Below are 25661 nucleotides of genomic sequence, written 5' to 3' on the forward strand. Positions count from 1 at the left end.
GGCAGATCAGCAAGCAGTTGGGGACCAGAGTGAGGGGGGAGGGTTTTGTTGTTCTTGTTGTTTTTCTTCATTTTACAAAATAGCAAGATCAGATCTACAAAACGGTGTATCTTGCACTTGAATGGGTGAAAAAATGAGGACACTACAGCCAGTTTTGAGAAATAGCTCTACAGTTGTCATGCATTCCAGGACAGCAGCAGGTCTAAGAAAAATGACACCTTGTGATAAAGCTACACTCCTGCATTTATCCAATGCTCATTATGTGGTTAAAGCAACTATGAAATAATAATTACATAAAATAGGAAAATGTGATTTATATTGCAGTGGGATTTTGGCTCATCCTTCAACTTCAAATGACTGCCTGACAAGCCGTAGTAGATCAAAACATTTTTCATCACTGAGACTATATGAGACTGAAACTATATAAAATTTACAGAGATGTAATGCTAGACTGAATCTAAAAGTTTATAACTCGGGAAATATTTTTTGGAATTGGGATATTTAGTAGTTTTTGCAGTGTGCAGATAAACTGCAGATCCATTTTTCTTAGCAGGTTTCAGGGCAATGTTTTCACATAAAGAAGGCACATAGTTACAAATCTGTCTTCTTGCAGTATCAGATTTGTATTAAAACGCCTTTAAAGTTTGTGTGTGCCTCCATTTATTTACCCCTCTAAACTAGCCAAAGCATCACTGAGCACATATTCATAGGGGTCATGACCTAGTATGGAAGGGTAAAACATACTCCATCTGCTGCAGTACCAACAGGAAGAGATCCAGCGCTTTCATTTAATACAACTTGTGCATTTTGCGCAACGCTGCATTACTTTAAAATTAGTTTCAAAGTTAAAATATGGAAATTACTACCCACATATGGGTATTCGCACATTAATACAGTTGCAGGCAGGGTCATGCTGTTATTTGGATGAGCACCACACACACGTAATCCACTGCAACACATATTCGCCTGGAGATTAAACACAGCCTGAGTTTTCATTCTGTGTATAACACCTGTTTATCTGATTTAGTATGTATTTTGAAAGTGTTGCAAGTATGCAAAGCTAATACCCACGATCAAATGCGACTGAGGGTTTTAAAGCCACAATGTATTTGACCATATAACTAGTGTGTATTTTCACATATATTCTTCAAAGGTTTCATGGAAAATAAGGTTTTTGTCACTATTACCCATCACAACTGAAACAAACGTTTTACAAACTATATGTAAATCTGTGAGACTGATTTAGCCCTTACCCTGTAACAAGTCCCCAAGTCCCTGAATCAATGGCTCAGTTAATCAATTTGAGAGTGAAAGTGGTCTTCAATCCATAAACTCAAAACCTAAATAAAGCCTGAAGTGGGGTGACAGTGTTTTTCAATGAGCACCAGGCTGGCGTTATGGATTGGAAAATATTTCCACTGGGCATTGCACTCACAGGGGTCCTGCACTTACCATTAAAATTATAAGTAACTGGCTGTGTGGCAGATATTCTGAACACCACATGACAATGCTAGTGTTACAGAAAATCATACTGGGAATCTGACTTTGCAGGTGTTTCTGACTTTCTGTCACTTAGGAGAGAGATTAATTATAATACTGAATCAGATTTTCTGCCCTCTAACTTCTGAGAAATTACAATGTTGAATCAAATTTTCCATCTCTATGCTTCTTTCTCCCCCTTCCTCCCTCCCTTTCTCTGTCTGTCTGTCTAGATTTCCATGGGTCAGGGACAGGCTGATGTGGCCTTAGCCACACTCAGAGAATGTTCCCGTAATGGAGACTGGCTTTGCCTCAAAAACCTTCACCTGGTCACTGCATGGCTACCCCTCCTTGAAAAAGTAGGTACTCTGTGTGGGTGTGGCTGTGGGTGTGGGTGGGTGTGTGTGGGTGTGTGTGCGCGCACGCACGCGTGTGTGTGTGTGTATGTTTGTGTGCAGTATGGGCCAGAGGACGGGTGTCAGCATGTTTTTGCTTATTTTGTGCAGTGTGACTGGTAAGGGGTGTGTGTGTGTGACTATCTATATCTGCCTCAGGCTGTTAATTATTAGACAAAGCAGCTGACCCTGTGTGTGTGTGTGTTAGGGCTGCAACATTTTTTTTGTTGACATAATTTGTTGACAACAAAATCAATAATGCAAATTCATTGACAGATTTTTATCATTGACACGTCGCATTACATTTTCAGGCTGTATGCATGAAAGATGCGTCTTAACGGTCAATGGTGCAATGCACAAAGGCAACAGTAGATGGCAACACTGCTTGAAATCTAGATGACCGACATGCAGCAAAGAGGCAAAGAAGACGGTTCCCACATTGAAGATGAAAATACAACCAAACCCATGAGACGATCACAAAAAATGTAGACTGCGAGTTTCAAAACGAAGTCTCTCTGCAAAACAGCATGGCTTTCCACAGCAGCATTACATCAACATTTAAAAGACTGTAACACATAATATTTTGCCATAACATACAATAATGATACTTTCCAAATTTTAATGAAGTTTACCATTTTTTCTTCCTAATAACAAACCAAGGTGTATAGATGACTTTCTCCTCGGTCAGCATCCATCTGCTGCTTCTTAAAGACATTACAGCTCAATAAAGCTTAGAATTTTGAGCTACTTCATTTGTTTTTTTGTTTTAACTATTGGAATTAAGAAAATATTTACTAGATTAATCAGTGAATCAAAAAAGTAGTTGCCAGATTAATCGATTACCAAAGTAATCATTGATTGCAGCCTTAGTGTGTGTGTGCAGGCTATAGCCAGAGGTAGGAGTGACCAAGTCAGACACACAAATGAGAAACACTGTGACACAGCTACAGACACCCAGGCCATACGTGGACTCTCCTAATGCGTCTTCAGTCTCTATAAATGCATAACAGCTTTGCAGTGTTATTAAATCTTCCCGCTTCACAGTCTGCTGACAGTGGAGACAGTCAGTTATCTGAAAGACAACATTGCCAACCTCATGACAAGCTAAGAAATCATAAAATCTATGAGTGTGTACTGAGCCAGCATGTAATTTCTTGTTTCTTTCCGCTTGTCAGTGTTTATCTACAGTAATAGAAGTACACACACACACACACACACACACACAAACACAGATATCTATATACATGTATATATACACACATACACATGCACGCGCACACATAAAAAGCATTCTGCTGGCTGCCCAAATTTCCATATCTAAAATTACCTCCTGTCCTTTGCCTGCACATACACATTTTACATTCTACCAGTCGGCCCACATTAGTCACTGTGTTTGCTGCTGTTTGTGTGGTTGTGTTCGTGGTTGTGTGTGTGGCTGACTGGCTGTGTGTTTGTTTGTGTGTGTGTCTCTCTTTGTGTCTTTCTGCGTGTTTGTGTGTTTATCTCTGGGCTTTAGCGTCTGTATGTGTGTGTGTGTGTGTGTGTGTGTGTGTGTGTGTGTTTTTGTGCCTCGCTCTGAGTGTAGCAAGTATATGTTTGTATTTGTCAATCATAGTGTATGTGTTCTCATTATATGTGTGAGTCGTTGTCTCTCATTCTAAGTGTGTTGCTGTGTGTCTTCAATTTTCTTTGAGGGTGTGTGTGTGTGTGTGTGTGTGTGTATGTGTTTCCTGGGGTTCTGTTTAGTGCTGTGTCACTGTAACAGGTCATATCTCACTGGGAGGCACAGGTGTTGGCAGTGATTGGCCTCAATGTGTGTGTGTGTGTGTGTGTGTGTCCCGGGGTTAGCCAGAGATCCCTCCTGTCCGGCGTTGTCACTGCTCCCAATGTGAATTAAACCATAGCCTATTACAGCTCTCCTCACCTCCTTCTGTCCCTCTCCGTTCCACTCTCCTCTTCCCTCTCTTTTCATTTCCTCCTATCCTTTCTTTTTCCATTTTCTCCATTTGTTTCCTGTCTTTCCTATCATTATCTTTTTTTTCTTTCCCCTGTCCCTTCTCCTCTTTCTTTTCTTTCTTTTCTTTTCCTCCTTCTCATCTGCTGTTCTTGCTCTCCTTACTTTTCGTCTTCATACTGTACAACTAAAAACTCAGTCTTTCTTTCTTTCTCTCTCACTCTCTCTCTCCCTCTCTCTCTTTCTCTCTCTCTCTCTCCCTCTCTCTCTCTCTCTCTTTCTCTCTTTCTCTCTCGCTCTCTTTGCCCAGCAACTGATGAGGTTGGGGTCTCGGCAGCCGAGCTTGAAATGAAAAACTGACGCGGGGGAGGGGGGAGGGGGGGAGCGAGCGAGGGAGGCAGGGAGCGTAGGAAAGAAAGAATGAAGAAACAGAGGTAGTGAAAGGAGGGACGGAGGGATGCGCTGAGGCAGAGCGGGCAGGTGGAAAAGCAGCCAAGAGAAGACAAAGAGCGAGCCTTCCCCCTCACTTAATTTTACTACCTACCTCTATCTCTCTCTGTCTCTGTCTCTCTCTCTCTCTCTCTCTCTCTCTCTCTCTCTCTCCCGGCTTCTTTCCACCATCTGCCTCTCCAGTCCTTCCCTCCTTCATTCCTCAGGGATCAAACCAGTTGGTCAGTTAGAGAGAGGAGAAGGCAGAAGGAGGGGGAGAGCAGTCAGTGTTCTCTGAGTATAATTGAAGCTGGCAGTGCAGATCTCTCCTCATCCCTGTCCACTCTCATTCTTTCTCTTGCTCCGCTCTCCTCCCTACTATTTTCTCCTTGCACCCACTTATTCTATCTATCTATCTATCTATCTATCTATCTATCTATCTATCTATCTATCTATATATATAAAAATGTGTTAAAAAGCAAATACTAATTAAAATCTTTCACAAAATGTGATCTGAAACAACTCGGGGAATATTATTGTGGGAATTACAGAGTTTTATTGCACTTAATATTGCCATGAGTTCAGTGCGATGAACATCAATTTGATTTTTATGTCCCACCACCAGGTCATTATATCGTCCTGGTAGTGTCTGTCTGTAGACACATTCTTGTGAATACAACAATTCAAGAACAATACATGATAAAGACTTGATACTTACTTCTATACATGAGATGATCTGATTGGATTTTGGAACATCTTGCTGCATAAATTTGCTTGTTGAAAAATGTTGGGTCATTAGGCGCCTCTTCTTTAACATGTGATTTTGCATATCTTAGCAGATATTGTATTAAATACAGCGATTGAAATGATTTATTATGATTTCATGATGTTAATGTTGTCCATATATCGCCCAGCCATATTGTCTCATTCATCTTTTCTTTTGCTTATTTTTCCGTCTGTAGCTACAGAGCTGATCACCACCCAACATGAGGGATGAGATTAGGGGAAATAAAGATTACTGTGTTCCATGCTTCAAAGGGATGTGTCACATTTTGATGATAGTTTGGAATAACTCATCTTGTGTTTCTTTTCAGCACATCTTTAATGTGCATTGTATTGAAAAATAGGTGTGTTGCTCAAACTACAAATTTGTTGAGAATCGGCATGTCATTTTTTTTTTTTTGTTCATATCACCTCATACAGAACAATTTAGACAGTAGAATTTGCAATGTTTTCAGTGTTTGATGTGTTAGCACCACAGTCAAGCCCTGGTTCTTACTTGGTGACTTTTATAGAAAGCACATTTCACCATGACAATTATATATTTGCAGCCAGTATTTCTTAGAGTTTTAGGGACAGAGCAAAAGCATGGAAGCCATAGTACAGCTTGACCCAACTCTCTGTCAGTGGCTATAACTGACAAACTGTATTTCAATAGGTTTGTGACATTTTGGGAGCTCTCATGTTTAAGGGGAATACCAGAATATTCAAGTACTCAGTGGCCACGCTCACACCGCAGCTAGGATGTCACTCCTCGTTGGAGTTCATACGCAGTTCACTTTTGAGAGAGAGTGACAGCCGCGTTCTACAACCGCTCTCGCTACCAGAAAGATTCACGTATTGTCTCCCGAATTGGAGTGCAGATTCAGTTAGTCCCAGTAGGGTGTCTGCTCCTGGCATCTGGGGCATGTGGATGTGTTCTAACAGAAAGAGATAAGATGAGGTAAAATATGGATCATGCCTCTTGGTTTTGGGCAGCAGGTTTTGAGGTGCTGAAAATAAATTGGTGCTGGCATAGAGATCACACTCGGATGTCTCTCTCTCTCTCTCTCTCTCTCTCTCTCTCTCTCTCTCTCTCTCTCTCTCTCTCTCTCTCTCTCTTTCTCTCTCTCTCTCTCTCTCTCTCTCTCTCTGGCTTCCTCTTTCTTTTACTCTATATATCTATCTATCTTTCTAACTTTTTTCTTTGTCTCTCTCGCATCCTCCCAAACACTAAGATTTGTTTCGGTGGAATTGAGCTTGACGAAGCACATGCATACATAGATATATACACACACACACACACACACACACACACACACAGTTAGTTTTCTTAGAGGGGGTGTCCATTCCTGTCTCCTTTGATTCTCTGTGATCATGTGTTCTTCCATGAGACTGAATCAGGCTCCAACTGATGCAGAAACACATTGATTATGATACGGTGTGTGTGTGTGTGTGTGTGTGTGTGTGTGTGTGTGTGTGTGTGCATGTGTACTTGTGTTATGCCTATTTGTGTATGTGTTTGTGTGTGTGTAGGTGTGTGTGGAAACACATCTCAGTCTTTGACTGTGCACCCAATCAGATGGCACAAGACCCTAAGGCGCCAACATGTTATTTTTAACCCTGAGTGAGGGGAAGTGAGGGAGAGAAAGATGGAAATTGAGATGAAGACAGAAATTTAAAGAGAGCGATGAAGACAGAGTGAAAATAAGAGAGATGCAGAAGGAGAGACAGTTTCATGAGTATATGAACATTGACGATCACAGGAAAGAATACATAGAAAGAGGGACGACCTGTAGACAGAGGGTCATCGTGGAGGATGTCTTACTGTAGAAAGGATATAATGGACAACGAATGAAGTGGAAAGTGAAAGAAAAAGTCAAAAGTAGAGAAAGAGGGAACGAGTATCTCTTGGCATCTTATTCTTCTCATGGCTTCTTATTTAATGGGTGTCTACTGTGTCCAATGCGAAATAGCTATATATCTCTTATTTTTCTTATGGCCTCTTATTTAATGGGTGTCTACTGTGTGTAATATGAGATAGCTATATCCTCTAATATCCACTGACACTGATACATACAGATTGTATGTGTGTGTGAAAGAGACACATTCTACCACATATCTTCACAATAATCACGATATGAAGACAAGTTTCGGTTAACAGTTTCTGGAATTAGATATTAGGGAATAAATGCAAGTCGATTGTCCTTGGAATTGTAGCTATAAAAAAGTGTGCTTTCATTTATCACTTGATATTTTAAAATTCAGCTTCTGATAATTTATGCAGTAATCTGACTATCTACCAAAATTATCAAAAGCTTCAAATGCTATTTGCATGTAGATTCAGTGTGGTGTAAAATTATTTTCTCTAATATTTAAAACAAAATAATTTGGTTTGTGTGGACTTGGAGTGTGTGAGTCAGTGTCTGCAAAATGCATCTTAAATGTGTAACTGATGCAGTCATAAAATGAATTATTTTTGTGTGGGTGTGTGTGTGTGCGTGTAGTCATGCCCATTCTTTTGTGTGAATATGTCCCGTTGCTAATGAGTTTGTCCTTCCTCCCCAGGAGCTGAATGTGCTGCAGCCCAAAGCAGGCTTCCGTCTGTGGCTGACAGCAGAAGTTCACTCCAGATTCCCTCCTATACTGCTGCAGTCCAGTCTCAAGATCACATATGAGGTACACACACACACACACACACACACACACACACACAGTATACAGACACAGAACACCATCTTACGGCGGGTTCACACAGGACGCGTAGCAGCTGCGGAACAGCGCCGAAGCGGAGGCCACTTCCTTTCGGCGCCCATGTTAATGGATCAGGTCGTTCACACTGACAGTGCGCTCAGTCTATTTTCTCTGCGTGCCGCGGCGCGCATTTCACAGGAAAACACCATAGAAAACACTATAGATGGTCATATCTTCATTATATCACCACAGAAGCACAAATATATTAAATGATCAACTTACTAGGGTCTTCACTGTTGTTGATTAATCCATCTGCACTGATGCAAGTTTTAAATGCAATACATTGTAGGATGATGATCTATCTGGTTTTTAATTATCACTTGCCTTTTGAAAATTGTGTCTGTTACTGAATTACCACAAAAGTAAACAAGGATACATGTTTAGGTTTGTTTATTTATAGGCTACTTAATTTATTTAGGCCTATATGTCATTATTTAAAGAGAGAGAGAGATAGAGAGGGAGAGAGGTGGAGAGAGAGATATCTAGGTCCCCTAGGCTTTCCTAATTATTGCCTGATCACAAGTCACGACTCTTGCTGAGAAAACAAATAAACGTGACAGCTTTGATATGAGGGAGTTTGTGAAGAAAGGGAGAAAGTGAAGAAGATGGAAGATATGAAGTTCATCCCTGATGTGGAAAAGTACAGTGAGCTGTCAGCAGTGTTTCTACAAGGACAGCAGTGAACAGATGAAGCTTTGGTGGCTATTGGAGCACAATGTAAGCAGCCTACAGCCTGTTTCCACGGGGTTTTCTCCTCCTGTAGACCAGGAGAGCTGCTGGCCGGCGCGGAGAAATACGCTTCTGGTGTGAACGGGCCAACTGCGACTCGCGGGCAAAATCGCGGTGCTTGGCCGCTACGCGTGCTGTGTGAACAAGCCGTAACTCCTACAGTACATTGAAGTTTAGCATTGAGTATTGACCCTCTTTATTACACACTGCTTACTACACACCAACATGCACACACACACACATGGGCTGGCACACTGTACACCAATGCTCGCCCACCCACACACAGATCAACACCATGTTAACTCTATATTGTAATTTTTACTTTCTGAGTATTGACCCTATTCCTTTCACAATACAGATATGACCGCACACATTGACTGTTGATCTGTGTGAATCTGTGATCTGTGGGCCATGTTACTGGGCTACTCACACCACCGCAGGGTGTGTGTGTGTGTGTGTGTGTGTGTGTGTGTGCGTACATGTGCGAGTGTGCACATGTTCGAGTGTGCACATGTGCATGTGTCTGAGAGAGATGCAGAAGCCTGCAGCGCGTGGTGTGTTAGTGATGCGTGCTGTAGGGCTCAGTGTGTTTCTGATGGGAGTCATGCTCAAGGGGTTAGCTGCTTCACTAGCCAAGCATGCTGCACAGACAGCCTGTCCTCTCTCTCTCTCTCTCTCTCTCTCTCTCTCACACACACACACACACAGAGACACACACAATTACTTACATGCACAAATTCACTGACATACTTTATGCACATGCAGCCTGAACATTGCCAATCAAGTTGATGTGTTATTTCTGAACTGCAGGAAAAGTAAGTAACCTAATATGAACAAACATGTACACACACACATAAATCATACAACATATACATTCATCAGAAAATTGCACTGTTCTTGCCAACATGTTTACTACTTTGTGATTATTGTCTACACATATAACATGATTACAATTCAAGGAAAACAGATTTCAGACTCTCTTTGTCACTCACTCACTTACACTCTGTCCCTCACACACACACACACACACACACACACACTCAAACAAAAACAGGGTCCCCGGAGGGAAACAGAGTCCAGTTGATCTCTCTCTCCCTGAGGCTATGGTGGAAGGTCCTTGTCAGCTGCTACTGTCTATTAATAAACAGCCTGTAGGCGTCTCTCTCTCTCTCTCTCTCTCTCTCTCTCTCTCTCAAATACACACACTCAAACACACAGTATTGAATTGTCTGACTGTACAGTCAGTGTTATGAAAAGGCTGGACAGATTTAAGTTTAAATCCAAAGGTATATCTATATTGAGGAGAGACAAGTAGGCTATTCGGTGCTTGGGAGGACCTCTATAGAGACGCACTCTGTGTGTTCGTTTCTTTGTTCTTGTCTAACACTTCTTGCAATGTGCAGTGTTTAGGGGAATTATGATATGCACTCTTTAGGCCACACAGAGCCCTAAGAGTCGTGCATAAGGCAAATACAGTGTGCGCTTTTACACCAGGCAGTACGGTAGAAGCCCCAAGCATGGACCGGGTCCTCGCTTTTCCATTGGACATGCACGTACCAAGAAGTAACACATGAATTACGTATTTTGTCCAGTGATTATCTTGGTTACAACATCACTGGTGTTAACAGGTGGAATTTTTAAAGACAACATACAATAGAGTACAGTAGTTGCAATAATGCATAAAAGCACACTTGTTATGTCACTACTGGTTTTGAATTGGTTAAAATACAAACCACCATGGCAGTAAAAACTGTTTCCAATCTATAGTCACAAGAGCCTTATCCCTACTAGTGGCCCAGCCCTTCCTCCCCTCTCTGTGTTGGAGTAGACACTATATATTTTTGCCTGGCTTGTTGGCACAGCAGCTAGTGTGTCAGTCTTATACTCTGAAAGATGGGAGTTTGAATCTCAACCGGGGGGAAATATTTTAAAAGTCTATCAATGTCCTTGCGAAAAAACCTCTGAACCAGGATGCAACAGTTTCACAAGGTTTGTGTGAAAATAACAAGAAAAAAATGAAAGCTGGACTGATAGTGTCTAAACACAGAACTAAAACCCTACTTGCTTAACGGTGAAAGGACAAAGGATAAGATGAAACTTGGATGATCCTCTTGGGGAAATTGTCCTGTTGCAGCAGCAAATTGTCAACTGATACAACAAAGAACAATAGAATGTATTCTAGTGTTTTGAAAGACCTGAGCCTCCTCAAGATGAACAGTCTTCTCTGCCCTCTCTTGTACAGTGCCTCCGTGTTGTCAGACCAGTCCAGTTAGTTTGTTAATAAAGGAATGTTGGAAGGGGAGAAAGACCTGTCATATGCTTGCTGGTCCTGCAGACTCCGGCTGTTGGCTTAGGCTCGGAAAACACCCCAAAACTGAACAGACTGTGAAAAGATTGGACATCACACGTACCGAATGGCTTTCACAGCTTCTTTTTGGTCTTGCCATCATAGAGGCGCACACATTTGGCAAAGTGGATTTGGGAATCACACACTTGGGGATTTGGGGATCACACACTACCCAGTTCTCACAATTCAATCCCCCAGTCTCACAAAAACATGAGCTCTCACGCTACTACAACACAGAAACAAGACAAACATGGAAGTGGAACTGTTTTTTGTTTTTTTCTCTCTAGCTCAGTTCTCATTGGCTGTTGCCAGTCTCCATTCAGGTTTAATATAAGATATCAGAAATTTCAGATTTCTTGTATAAATCTGTATATACGGCCTTTGTTGCTCTGGAAAGCATTTTGTGACAAACACATTTTGTGATATGCTTATTACGTACATATTCATTCATGCACTCAATCTCTTTTGATGCTATCAGCTTCATAATTTTAGGGTTGTGAGTTTGAGCCTCACACACAGTCTTGTCAACTCTCTTCCAAGGAAAGTAGCTATTGGCTGCTCAGAAAGTTGCTAGAAGTTGCCAGATTACATCATATGCTAATTTGCATATCTACTGTATGTATTTGCTGCACCGATCCTGTTCTCCCCCTACAGTGAAGGGAGGGGTTATATTGTGTATGGGAAGCGCTGTGATCATCAGACCTGTGTGGATTAGACAGAGAAGTAGTGTACATTGGCATCAGCCAGCAAACACAACTTTGTTTTTCCAATGGTTGGAAAAAGTTGGTATAGTTTTCGCTCATCGCCAGGGGCATCTGAAAAGTCACTACATCTAGCAACAAAGTTGCCAAGTTGGCAACACTGCATGTTTTCAAGAGAAGTCAATCATTTATGCTTTGAAGACAAAAATAAGGTCTGCTCTGCCCTTTGTAAAAAAATCAATCTGGAAATGTTATGTATTCCATTTGTGAAATTTCCCATAGACCAATTTGTATTCAGTCAGTTACATTCATAATTGAAGATGATGTAGGAAGGACCAGACACTATTTTTTTTCTGAATTAATTAATGTCTGCACCAAAAGTACTAAATATTAAGGACATTTACCTCTTCATGAAGTACACTGATGAGGTGAATCCAGGTAGGATCCATTATCCTTATTGATTTCCCTTATTAAATCTATACCAATCACAAAAGGAGAAGATGTAGAAAAAGAGAAGCAAACACGTTAGAGAAGGATTTTTAAGCTTTGACACAATTGAGATGTGGATGGTGCAAAAAGGGCTATAAATCAATATCAGGAAGACGTCCCTAATGTTTTGTACAGTCAGTGTATATTCATGCACCTGTCCAGGTCTCTCTATCCATTATTTAATTCTCTTCATCCTGTTAGTCTACTTTCTATTCTACGTCTCTCTTTATAAATGGAATTTAGGAGAGAGGCTTTTGCTTTTAGGTATGCCCTTTCAGTGTTAAAATTAGCTCCAGTACTCCCCTCCTGCATGGCTGAAGGAGCTCTCGAGTTGTTTTGCTGATCTTCTTGCTGCCATCTGGCGCCGTGGCTTAGTTGGTTAAAGCGCCTGTCTAGTAAACAGGAGATCCTGGGTTCAAATCCCAGCGGTGCCTTTTTTTTCCCAACATCTCCCATATCAGCTTACAGTGCAGCACATGAGCAAGTCTCCCCCTTGTTTACCCTCTCCCTCTGTCTCGCTGTCTTGCGCTGTCTCTGTGCTTGTATGATGTTGACATACTATATCAAATTGTGGACTTTGTAACTTGAACTTTCAACTGCTATCAAGTACTTTAACAAAGCAAAGGACAAAAGAGGCTGTTGGTAGAGAGCAGGTACTGTGGTAATGTGGTTTTATAAAGACAATCGGTGGTCTAGTTTTCTCATCTAAATGCTTTATAACATTTTGGAAGATTTAATCATAACAAAATGCCCCCCATCTTTCTCTCTTTTCTCTCCTCTCTCACTTTCTATGTCCTCCTCCACTTCTCAACCTGCCCCTCCTCCTTCCATCTCTCCCCTCTTGTCCCTCACTGTCTATCTGTCCTCCTTTTCTTTCTCCCTCTCCAGGCTCCTCCAGGGTTGAAGAAGAACCTGCTGAGAACCTACGAGTCCTGGACTCCTGAGCAGATCAGTAAAGGTTTATTATATTATATTATATTATATTATATTATGTTAGTCTATTTCTATTTTTCGCCCTGCTAATATTCAGTCAAATATTGTTCTATTCCATTAATGAATTTTGAAATAGGGAGCTGAAGTCAATGTTGTGGTTAGTGGCAATTTGCTCTGACTCCCATTCCCAGCAGTGATGCAAATGTTTTCAGAAATGTTCAAAATAATACATGTTTCCATTTTATTTTTTTACTGAATGACTAGCTTACATCCTGCATCCCTGAATTCAGTGTCTATGGCAGTCTATTAAAATTGCTAATATGCCAGATGTGGCTAATGAGCTGGCCCTAAGCTTCAATACCTTATACTTTGCTTTAATTTAATGTTACAGCTGCCCTCTGCCAGCGTTTTACATTTTACATCCATTTTGCATGCCTCTTAGTAGACATGGTTTTAATTGAATATGGCACTCAAAATGCCAAACATGAAAGCAACCCTATTGCAATAGTGTGTCAAGGTAGAGAGAATATACGCTGGCAAACAATACTTGACAGACATGTGTACCCCCATATGCTCCCATGTGTACTGTCCATGTTCAACTGTTCAGGAGTCTAAATGCTTATAAAACCACTGAGATTCTGAGTCTGACAGTGATAGATTATTCTGGATGATATTTGTGATACTGATGCTGACTGTGTCCGTGTTGTAGGAGGTGTCCTGGCCAGAGCCCAGTCTCTGTTCTGTCTGGCCTGGTTCCATGCCGTCTGCCAGGAAAGACGCAACTACATACCACAGGTACAATACACACACAGACACAAATACAGACTCGGATTGTTGCAATACTACAGTTGCACCCTACGATACTACACCAGACCTCATATCACAATACCAAATAGTATTATGATGCCATTCGAAAGAGTAAACGAATGTGTTTATTCACATTCAAATGTTGGAACAGTCGTAGGTACATAGATAGGACAATGGTACAAACAGGCTAGCTAACCAGCTCTTTCACTTATTTGCCCTGTGCTGCTGTCCCACATAGACACAACATTTTGAGTATAACTTAAATGCTTCAATACTCTGAAATCAAGATACTTGGGTAGTATTGAGGTATTGTGAAACCCTAATAAAAGTGTGTGCACACATTGTCTGGCCTTGCTCCATGCTGCCTGCCAGGAGAAACACAACCACCAGAAGGAAGCATACACACATACACACACACACACACACAAATAAGAATGATTTATGTCCACATTGGTTATAATTAATCACAAGTACATAATGAATCAAGATGCTGTTGATATTTATAGCACACACACAACATAAACAAACATACATAATGATTTATCTATTCCCCAACCAATTAATAACAAGGGCATAAACAATATAAATTCATTTATTTACAGGGATTCATGTATTTACACACTGACACACAGACTCATGTAGTGTACACATGTGCACACACACACAGGGAGAAAGAGAAAAAACAACATCCCCAAAGAGAGGAGCAGTAGGTAGTGGAGGCAGCAAAATGCAGGTCACCAGTATCACACTGCTGGTCAGTGAGGACATAAATAACATGTGTTTGCTATTTGTATTTTGCCTCCAGCAGAGTCTTTGTGTGTGTGTGCGTGTGTGTCTGTGTGCGTGCGTGCGTGCGTGCGTGCGTGTGTGTCTGTGTCTGTGTATATTTGTGTGTGTATGTGTGTACTGTAACAATATAAGCCTCTACTCATATTAATGGCCACTTGACCCCTGATCCCATGATCATTTGGAAAGGCAAGACACACACACACACACACACTATACATAAAATGCATCACACCTAGAGCGATGTAAACAGCCCCTACAGCGGTGAGATTTCCAAGCAGTCCCCTCCTCTCTTATTTTTCAGGCACACTGCTCTTAGACCAAAAGGTCTGCAGTGTCAAGTCTAATAAGAATAGAAGAAGACATTTCTAGAATATCACAAACATTTTTAGGGAGAGAGGGAATACATAAAGTCTCTGAGGTACATACACCATCAAGGGATTTTACAATTGGGATTATTAAACATTATAGGTATATACTAAAAGGTAATTTACAGCTTATTTCACACTCATTTGCTGCATTAGGTGGTGGTATTCACTCAGTTTTTACATTGAATTGCAACTCGGCTGTAATATTCATAACAGGACCGGGGTCAGCTCTAAATAAATCAAAAGGATATGTTTAACCAGGGCCAGGATCACCTCAAAATGTTTAGAGACTGAACACACCATTTCTTCATTTAAAACCGCAGCCCTGTTGATAAATCATCTCTCTAGGTAACAAGATAGAAAGTGGAAGGAATTAGACAATTTATGTTCCTGTAGTGAAAACGAGACTATTCATTTTCTCAGCTGAAACCCAAGGCAATGATGAATCAGCACAAAATAGATAACAAATGGACAAATACAATGGCAAATGATGCCAAACAATAGCCTGAGATATTAGGCCCTAACTCATATCACACCCACATGTCAAAAAGACCAGCAGCCAGTTGCACCAGCTGAACTTAAGTTCAAACGTAGGCTAGTTTGAACGTAAAGTCTCACTAAGTCCGAGTTTACGCATTACTAAAATTTTAACAGTTGTACCAACTGAAATAGTTACAACGTAGACTTAAGTTACAACTTAAAACTTACACCTACCTCCTACTAGGTGTAAAGTCCTCCGTAAAATAACCATTGGCATGGCGCATCAATTTGACAGGTGGGATAACTTGCTGGAAGAGCAGGAGGGACAAATCCAGGGCGGTTTATGTCGGTAACGCGTCCTCCGTGACGGATTACATCCTTTTGAACAGTATAATGATTTTGATTTATACTCGTGCTTTCGTTTTCCCCGAGCAGACAGCACACAGCACACAGCATCGGAGCCTAAATTAGGCTACATTTTATAGGCTTCCCCAGTGGTGCGTTCAGACTTGGGTGTTAACCAGTATTATAGAGTATTATAGACACTTGGAGTTTTTATTTGTATTCATCTATGCAGAATACCTACTTTATACAGCGATATAAATAGCGATATACAGCATATTTCAATAATCTGAATATTTCAGTCTCCCAGATGATGTAACAAGCTACATTCCCGATGTATATATTGCTCCACTTCAATTCACTTCACCTGCTAAGGAGAGATGCTCCAGACATTCAGGTAGTATGGAGAGCGACAACACTGCGGGGGGACAGGAGGAACCACTGACTTATATCTTGGACATGAATTTAGATCACTGAACTGACGAATAAAAAATCTACAACTTTCTTTAGCCATCAATAATGGTTAATGAGGGGGAAATGCCTAACTTTTGCTCTGTTGAAAATAACGGTTAAACCGCGTGATGTCACTTGTTGTCTATATTAATTCTAGCCTAGTTGTAGGCTACTATCTAGGCTAGATGACTGGTTTAGGGTATAGGAGGCAAACTAACATGAATCCTTATAGCCTACTTTATACTCGATAACGTACCTATTTGTTGATGTGTTTGTAGGCGCTTGCAAATTTCCAAGGTTTCTAATCTTTTTCTGTTGTTATCGCGTAGCCATGGTTAGATGATAGTCGTTGATTTTAGCTCTAGCTGCGGCACAGGGAGGTTCCATCTAGGAGGTTCTATATTAACAGGTTCTATATTAACGGTGCGGCAGGGGAAAACGTCACTGTCTGCGACAATGTTTTGGTTAGTGGTCCGTTTACGCTCTACTAGTTAAGATGTACCTTAAGTCTCATGGTGCAACTAAACAAAGACACAGCTTTAAAGTCAAACTAACTAGTTTCAACGTAACATATAACACATAATGGCCTGAATAAATGGGTTTCAGATGCCTTCAAAATGCCCAAGGCAGCAGTCATGACTCATGAAAGCAGAATTCTCTGTCACATTGGGTGGTTCTCTTCCTTCTCATCATCCATTAAAATAGTTTAATGCATGCCTAACTACACTTACTTAACTCTCACTCTGCCTGTTCCTCCTCTCTGTAAGAGTCAGGATGGCATCTAGACAGTGTAGTGAGTGACAGCTAGACAATGAGATTATATTTCTAGGTACTGGGACCCACACACACAGTGAACAGACTCCAGTTTCAGACAAACACAACAGGGGCATGTATTGTGTTGTTTATGAGTGTCTTGAACTAAAGTGGACCTTTAGATAACTGCTACAGTTGTAGACGTCTGGACCATTTGAAAGTCAGGCAGCCTTCACACCAAGCATGTTTGGAGTGGTTCAGTCAAATGCTGGAGCTTTTACTCCTTTAGTTCGTTTTTTTGGGCAGGTAAGAACAACGCCATTGGAACTTGGGTGCACAACAACCACACCACACAATAACCACATCTGATCGCCTTAAAATGTGATGCGGTTCGTTAGGAGTGAGAACGTAATTCGAACCAACTACAGGAAACAACCCCAAAATGCAAGGTTTTATGGGTGTAAGGAGACAGACGTTGACATCTGATAGCCAGCACTTACTCATGCATGGAAAGCCTAGCATAACAAGATGAACTGAGATTAAATAACTACATAGAGACCGCCTGAAAATCCGGGTCTTGGTCCTCTTCCAAGCGAACTGCGTTGCGGTTCATTGGCAGAGAGAACGTAATCCAAACCAACTACAGTAAACTTTTCCACTTTGGTTCGGACCAAGAAACAAAGAAAATGAACTGTACCCTTAATGATTTGATACTTGCTGCAGTTTGCTGTGTTATGTTTCAGCTTGTCATCTTAAACTGCTGTCCGTTCAAATTGGTAACATGCCAGTGTGTGGCACAATCTATCCTGATGTGCTGGGACTTTCATTTGTCTCTATGTTTCAGAGTGGTCTGTCTGATAGAGTAATAAGAAATGTCTGCAGTTAGAGCAGAAATGTACAGTATTTCTCCCTCTCTGCTAATCAACACACAATTAACACACTCCCATTAAAGGCAAATACAATAGGGAGAACTGTAGCAAAGAACGTGTTTTTAATTAAATTGCTACAACTTTTGCACTTTCTGTTTCTGCACTCCTTGCTCTTGCTCATTCTGTCTCTTGCTCATTCTCTTGCTCTCTTTTCCCTGTCTTTTTCTGTCTGTGCCCACTTTAATCTTTTTCTCCCTCTCTTTCTTCTTCCAGTTCTCTCTCTTTGCTCTCCCCACTGTTGTTTTCTCTTTCTCTCATTCCCTTTCTGTGGCCTTTATCTCTTTCTCTGTCTCCTCTCATGCTTCCTCATCTCTCTCTCTCTCTCTCTCTCTCCCTCTCTCTCTTCCCCCCCCCCCTCTCTTCTGTTTAGGGTTTTTATTTAAGAGGTCAATCTTGTTTCTCATCCAAGAACATGATCGTCCCTCTAATTACTGAGAAAATCACAGCTCCCTTCTTCCACTCTACCATCCTTTACTCCCTACTCCCTTCATCCACTGTCCTCCGTCCTTCTCTTCTTCATTCTCTGCTGCTTCACTTCCTCTCTTCCTCCCTCTCTCGATGCCTGTGCCCTTATGGAGAGCACTTTTCATTTAGAAAAGCAGAGGAATAGACATTGTGAGAGAAAGAGAGAGAGAGAGAAAGTGAGATTCAGAGGGAGATGGGTGAGTAGGGAGAGAGGGGATGGAGGAAAAGAGAGAGCGACAGGTTTTCAGCTGCAAGGCAGGATACAACCCTTCTAATTCACTGAAACATGGTAGGGCTGAAATGTCTATTTGTACCTCAATTAAATGGGAGTGTGTGTGTGTGTGTGTGTGTGTGTGAGAGAGGATCATAGCAGAACCACTGCAGCAGTACAGGTTTCTGTTTGATGGTGGGAAGAGAATAGAAGACTAGTGACCCATCATGTCTGGCACACACACATACACACGCAGAACTAGATAACACACTTTCAAGAGCGCACACAAAATCATTGAACACACAAATACACACAATCAGTGAACACATATACACACACACACACACAGTCAGCAACCAGACCCATACATTGAATCAATCATTGAATAAGCAGACCAAGGTATGTACATTCAATAAAAGCACACATGCTTGAATGCGACCGGTGAACACATACAGATGCACATTTATCAAATAAAGCAGACACACGCCTGAACACACTCAACCAGTGAACACACACTCAAGCGCACAGTCACTGAACACACACAGCGCACACAATCAATCACCGCGCATGCAAACAATCACTGAACATGCCAACAAAAACCACAGTGTGCCCCACCCCCACCCCCCCACCCCAATCCGTCCGCCCACAGAATCAGTGGGCAGGTTATAACTGCTGATTGGAGAGCAGCGAGATGCAACCGACAGACACACAATCACATACTGAGACTGGCCTCACACTCAATTATGCTTTCACAGTCCTTCGGCTCTCTCAGGGATGGCCATCACAGCAACACTGCGTGTAAGTGTGCAGGCGTGCGTGCAGGCGTGCGTGCAGGCGTGTATGTTGTGCGTGTGTGTGTGTGTGTGTGTGTATGTGTGTGTTGTAATCAGCAGACTTATTTTTCCTCCCTGAATCTTCACAGCTAAATTAATATCTAAGTTCTCTGTGCTCTGAGGCATAATGTAGCAAATGTGTGTGCGTACATGCGTGTGTGTGTGTGTGTGTGAGTGATCTCAGTTTTGTGATTTACCCACTCATGGTAAGAGAAGTGTGCTTGTGACCAGAATGTTGCAGGGCTCAAATCCCTGGGGAAATTTGGGTGGAGAAAGTGAGTGATGATCTGCCTCAACTACCGCTGATGTGCCATTGAGCAAGGCGCTAAACCCCCAGGTGTTCCAGTGGGCTACATTACAAAACTTTGGGTATATCACAGGTGTCAAAGAGAGTAACTACGTTAATGTGAAGGAGGACGCTGCTGAAAGACAGGGAGAGTGTGTGTGTGTGTGTGTGTGTCGGGTGGTTTTATTGATACTGATAATACCTTTAAATTACTATTCACCCTGGATTAGTAGGCTTATTAAGGGTCAGGGGGGAAATTTTAGCAGATTGGAAGATATAGCAGCTTATCACATGTGCATGTGCACACAGAGACAGACAGACACATACATGCACACACACACACACACACACACACACACACACACACAGAGTGGACTGTACTCTGTACTGATAAGCAAAGAGCTGTCTTTATTTTTGTCAGGTCAGTATATTTCATCTCTAAGATAGATACACATAGACAGTGACTAGACTGTTATAGCAGGAAGAAGAGGAAAGAAGAAATATGTGTGATGGATGATACTACTGTCACTCCACTCCTGAAACACTGTGTGTGTGTGTGTGTGTGTGTGTGTGTGTGTGTGTGTGTGTGTGTATGTTTTCAGCAGACAAATTTTGAATGTAATCCATTCGTGTTTGGTGGACAAGTTTTGAATATAGTCCATTAGTGTTTGAGATGTTGTGTCATTGGTATAGGGAGTGTAATAAATATTCTCATCCTCATTCCCCCTCCTCTCTGCTTTCTCCAGGGCTGGACTAAGTTCTATGAGTTTTCTCTGTCGGATCTGCGCGCTGGCTTTGAGATCATCGACAGGCTCTTTGAAGGTAGGAAAGTTGGGAGCTAACCTCGCAGCGCTCCGGACTGCTCTGTTGTGTTCTGCCCTGCCATACACATGCTAATGAGGAGTGGAATCTTTGGGGGCTTTGATCGACAATCTCTTTCAATTAGACTGCCTCTGATAGATCGTGACCCGGGCAATTCACCACTTTGCATTTCTATGCTGTGTGTGTATCTGTGTGTGCATTTGCCCTTTTGCGCGATAATATGTGCATCCACTTGTTTTGTTGTTTATAATGGTGCTCCTTTGTGTTCGCATGTATCCATGCTTTTCTGTGTGTGTAAGTACATAGCTTTCTATGTGTGTGTGCTTGTTTGTATGTATGAATGCATCCGTCCAAGTATTCATTTGTATGCATATCTGCTTCTCCCTGTGTGCTCATTCTTGTGCTTTTATGTGTCTTTCTGTGTATGTGCATGTGTATATGACTGTGTTTACATGTGCCTTTCTACAAATGTCTCTGTGTGTGTGTGTGTGTGTGTGTGTGTGTGTTGGTGTGTGTGTGTGTGTGTGCGCGCACCTTGATGTCTCTCAGGCGGTAAAGCTTTCCAGTGGGAGTTTGTCCACGGCCTGCTGGAGAGTGCCATCTACGGCGGACGCATCGACAACCCCTCTGATCTCCGCATCTTGCGCTCCTACCTGGAGCAGTTCTTCTCTGCACACCTCCTCTCCTCCTCCTCTTCAGCTGGACAGAGGAAGAGCAGAGGAGGAACACACTCCTTCCCGGCTCAGATCAGCCTGCCAAGCTCCTGCTCCATACTGGTAGGAGTCTTGTTTATTTAGTCTAGTGTTGTTTATTTATATAGCCCTTTATCACAGTCACAGTTTTACGTGCCATACTAGGACAAGACACATGGGTGTTACACATACGCAAGCAAAAACATAGATATGCAGTGCTGTAACTTTAGTACCTCATATACAGTATATGCTCAAAAAATGAATTCTAGCCACAGAGGTAAGTGAAAAAGGAGCAAATGTCCAACTTGAGATTCGATGTAGGGTTGGGTTATAGTTTTCATAGAGCAGAGTCAATTTTGTTTGTCTGTTTTTCTATGGCTTTGGATTCTGTTGACGCAGCTTGTTAATAATAAGTACAGTATATAAAAAAAAAAAAAGTGGGCTTATGTAAGTTATCATCCAACATGATATTCATCATTGTTAAGTAGAACAATATGCATAACATGTCTGTAAACAAGCAGTGACAATATGTGTATGTACTGTATGTGTCTGCCTGTCTGTCTATCTGTTTCTGTTTGTATCTATATCTGTATGTGGGTGCATGTCTCTGTGTGTGTGCGTCCATCCGTGCGTGCTTACTTGCGCACGTGTGTGTGCATGTGTGTGTGTGTTCCAGGACTACCGCAGTGTGATAGAGAATCTCCCTGAGGACGACAGGCCTGCATTCTTTGGTCTGCCTGCCAACATAGAGAGATCCTCCCAGAGAATCACCAGCTCCCAGGTGCACACAAACACACACACATACACACACACACACACCAACCTACTCATGCCCACACACACACACACAGACACACAGGCAAGCTTGCATACATGGATATGTGCTCTTTCTAACTCACAACTACAAATGCATACATGAAGGCACACAAGCACGCTCTTCAATACACACCCACCTTATGCTCACAAACGCACATGCAGTCACACACACATTTAGATGCAACCACACACAGCCGGTCCTTTCTCTCACATGCACAGCAAGTAGACTCAGTGTGCAGGTACTCACAGCACACACAGACACCTGGATTCTCCCTGGGATTGCATGAAAAGGTGGAGCTTCCCATGTGCGGGAGGCTTGGAAGGGAGCTGTGAGATTTTTGATGCCCAATTTCTTGCAGTTTCTGGCAGTTCAGACCCATAATTCAAATAAAGCAGCAAATGCAAAATAAAATTCCATTGAAGGTCAAGAAGATTATTTACAAAATATCTCTCCTTCTCTCCTCTCCTACTCACACTCTCACACACACTCTCTCTCTCTCTCTCTCTCTCTCTCTCTCTCTCTCTCTCTCTCTCTCTCTCTCTCACACACACACACACACACACACACACACACACACACACACACACACACACACACACACACACACACACAGCGGCATCATGAGGCTTACATGATGATCCTGCTGTTTCTTAGCTGCCCCCAAGCAGTGACAGCAGTTTTAAAATCAAACTCCTTCTTCACACTTGCTAGGTTTGCTGAGGGACATGTCAACTTTAGGCCAGTTAAGAGACAGGCTAGGCTAAAGACAAATGAGAAAAATATTGACAGGCTGGTGGACAGATTACCGAAAGCGTGGGACACGAGCTAGGCATTTCTCACTTTCTCCTGCGCTGCTGTAATGCTACTATCCTACGACTACTAAATAAATAGCTCAAAAATGGACACAAACTCCCATATTTAATATATGAAAACATGCAGAAAAGGATGAACCAAGTCTCTTCAGACTCTTCAGTTGTATGTATGATTCAAGACAGACATTGGCCAACATGTCTGTCATGTAATGTGTGCTTTAGTGACTGACACAAAATGTTCTATAAGCCTTTTCACACTCATCAGCCTCTTAACACTCACCAGCCAGCTGCATTAGACTAAAAGAAAGTCAAGTGTTTTTAGAGCAAAATAAAAGACACTTGTTGAGACAGCCTGAAACAATCAAGGCATTGAGCAAAACTGTTGGATGAGTCTATAATGTGGACTGTCGACAAATCTTCCCAACTGTTCCCCCCTGATGACGCATGATATCCAGTGACAAGGTCAAACTGAACAATCTGTCTTTCTGAATCTGAATTTCACTTTCTGCAGTGGCTGTTTTCTTGTTTTTGCTGTGAGGTGCACACACCAGGCTTATGGAGAATAAAAGGCTGTGCACTCAAATGAGTGGGAATTAAAATAAGACAACTAGTGGTGTTACTGTCCTTTTTACTGTACTCTTATTTTATTTTTATCTATCTCTATTTTAGTCATTGATAAGCACATATGAGATTAAAAATAAGCAGGTTTTTCTGTAGTTTAGTTTTATTTAGTTTAGTTTTTTTCCCCAACAAGGTTATGCATCCAGAGAACGCTCAACACATAAACAAACTAATGCCTTCCAGCTATGTGAAAAGCAGGAGATAGGTTGATCTCTCTCTCATCTTGTTTTCTTATGGACCTAGAGGTAAAATCACAAGTGGGTGCATGTGTGTAGTTAGCGTGTGTATGTGTCTGCACATTTGAGTGTGCGCATCTGTGTGCATTTGTGTGTGTATGCACACGTCTCTGTGCACTTTTTCTGTGTGCGTGTGTTTGTGCGCGCGTGTGTTTTGCTGGTGGATATCCAGGTTGAAAGGTATTTGACAATGTGCTGATGGTAGGACATTCCTCACATCAAAGAGCCCTGTTTAGATTAGCCAGGCACACATACACACACATACACACACGCACATACAAAGACATGCACACACCAGAAACCAGACATATGCAGCAGTTTTTCATAAAATGACACATCCATACATATAGATACTAAGATGCAAACATGTAAAGATGCAGAAACACACGCTCATAAAAACAGACTCACATAGTTGTGTAGTAGAAGAGGGAAGTGGGAAGTGCTGCCAAAACAATTGTCCCTCTTCCTCCATATCCTCCTTTCCGCTCGTCCCTTTTTATTGCCTTGTTGAAATACAGGTCACAGATGTACCCTCTCTGAACCGATAGCCCATCCAGACAGGGACAGAGCACAACCATACACACACATACACACATACACACACACACACACACAGCCTGATGCTCTCATTCATCTAAACCCACACCGATTAAACAGTCACCCAGAGGTTCATAAAAGCAGTGACCTCTCACTCTCTCTCTCCCCAACACCCACTTAAGTGTGTGCACGCACCCATGCACTGGTGGGACGTGTTCACATCAAGCATGTTTGGAGCAGTTCATTTGCGGTTTATTTTTTACTCCATTTATTCCGTTTGGGCAGTTGAGAGTAATGCCATTTGGTGCGCACTGAATATCCTCACCAAGACTGCCTGAAAATCCTGGTCTTGATCCTCTTCCAAGTGAGCTGCAGTGTGGTCCGTTAAGAGTGAGAACATAATCCAAACCAACTACAGGAAACAACCCCAAAACACAAGGCTTTATGGGTATAAGGAGATGGATGTTGACATCTGATAGCCAGCAGTTACTCATGCTGGGGAAGCCTAGCGTAACAAAATGAAACAAGGGCAAACTGCAGTCTTGACTGATGCTCATATTCAGCTATTTCTTCATGTGTGATCACACCCTTACACGTGCTTATCCTCACACATGCATAAAAATTATGCCAGCTATGAATTTGACTGCCATGGGAGCCATATTGTGCCAGCCTCTTTCCAGGGCTAAATTCTTATGTTCAAATGAGGGAACTGAAACCGGTCTCATAGACCAGTCTCAAAGTTTAGTTTAATAGTGTTTTTGCTGCGGGCCTAAGGGCTGCAGGCCTGTTGGCCTGCAGGGACCCTGTAAGATGAGAAATTTGCCCCAAGCCACTGAAACTTTTAGTTAGCAGCTTATTCTGCATTCCAAAGTTCCATATGATTCAAAGTCCTGATATTGGTGTTTCTGCAGCTTTGAACAAAAAATCTAGTCAGTGGGTATGGGCCAAAGGAGAAATTCCTACCAACTGGAATTCTCCCCTTTTCACACTTCCACATTGGAAGCCATTTTGTGCCTTGTCACTACACTCTTCGCTGGGAAAGGCAATTAAAGTCTTAATTACTGTTCCAATTACAGAGCTGATTGCTCTCCCAGATTGTGGGTGAAAATTGTCTGGACATGCTGTATGACATGGCACTTATTTATGCTATATCAGCGCCATACTCTCTCTACATATGTGCATGTGCGCATGTGTGCATGCACTTATGTGTACAAGTATGTGTGCACCTATGGGGTGTGTGTGTGTAGTTTTTCTTGTTGCCTATCTGTGTGGTTGCTGTGTATGTGCAAACACGGTTTGCAGTGAAAGCACATGTGCAGTTGCAGATGTTCTGCAATATTTATGCTCATGTGGTTATAAATAAATCATTTGTGAGTGTTTGTGTGTGTGTGTGTGTGTGTGTGTGTGTGCATGTGTGTGTATTGGTTGTTGGACGCTGCAGA

At 42.0% G+C, this 25661-nt stretch overlaps 1 protein-coding gene and 1 non-coding gene across 2 annotated transcripts in view; both read left to right on the forward strand.

Annotated features, from left to right (window-relative positions):
* The window catches only part of dync2h1 (dynein cytoplasmic 2 heavy chain 1), a 149404-nt gene that overhangs the window by 103792 nt on the left and 19951 nt on the right, over positions 1–25661 (forward strand). The window contains exons 83-89 of the mRNA XM_071925082.2: positions 1713–1838; positions 7585–7695; positions 12925–12994; positions 13679–13764; positions 20429–20504; positions 21054–21280; positions 21873–21977. Coding sequence (XP_071781183.2) covers positions 1713–1838; positions 7585–7695; positions 12925–12994; positions 13679–13764; positions 20429–20504; positions 21054–21280; positions 21873–21977 — 801 coding nt within the window. The remainder of the gene's footprint in view (positions 1–1712; positions 1839–7584; positions 7696–12924; positions 12995–13678; positions 13765–20428; positions 20505–21053; positions 21281–21872; positions 21978–25661) is intronic.
* Positions 12397–12470, forward strand: trnat-agu (transfer RNA threonine (anticodon AGU)). The gene has a single exon. It is a non-coding gene; the product is annotated as a tRNA-Thr (tRNA).

The sequence above is a fragment of the Centroberyx gerrardi genome, chromosome 6 (assembly GCF_048128805.1).
Source record: "Centroberyx gerrardi isolate f3 chromosome 6, fCenGer3.hap1.cur.20231027, whole genome shotgun sequence".
NCBI lineage: Eukaryota > Metazoa > Chordata > Actinopteri > Beryciformes > Berycidae > Centroberyx > Centroberyx gerrardi.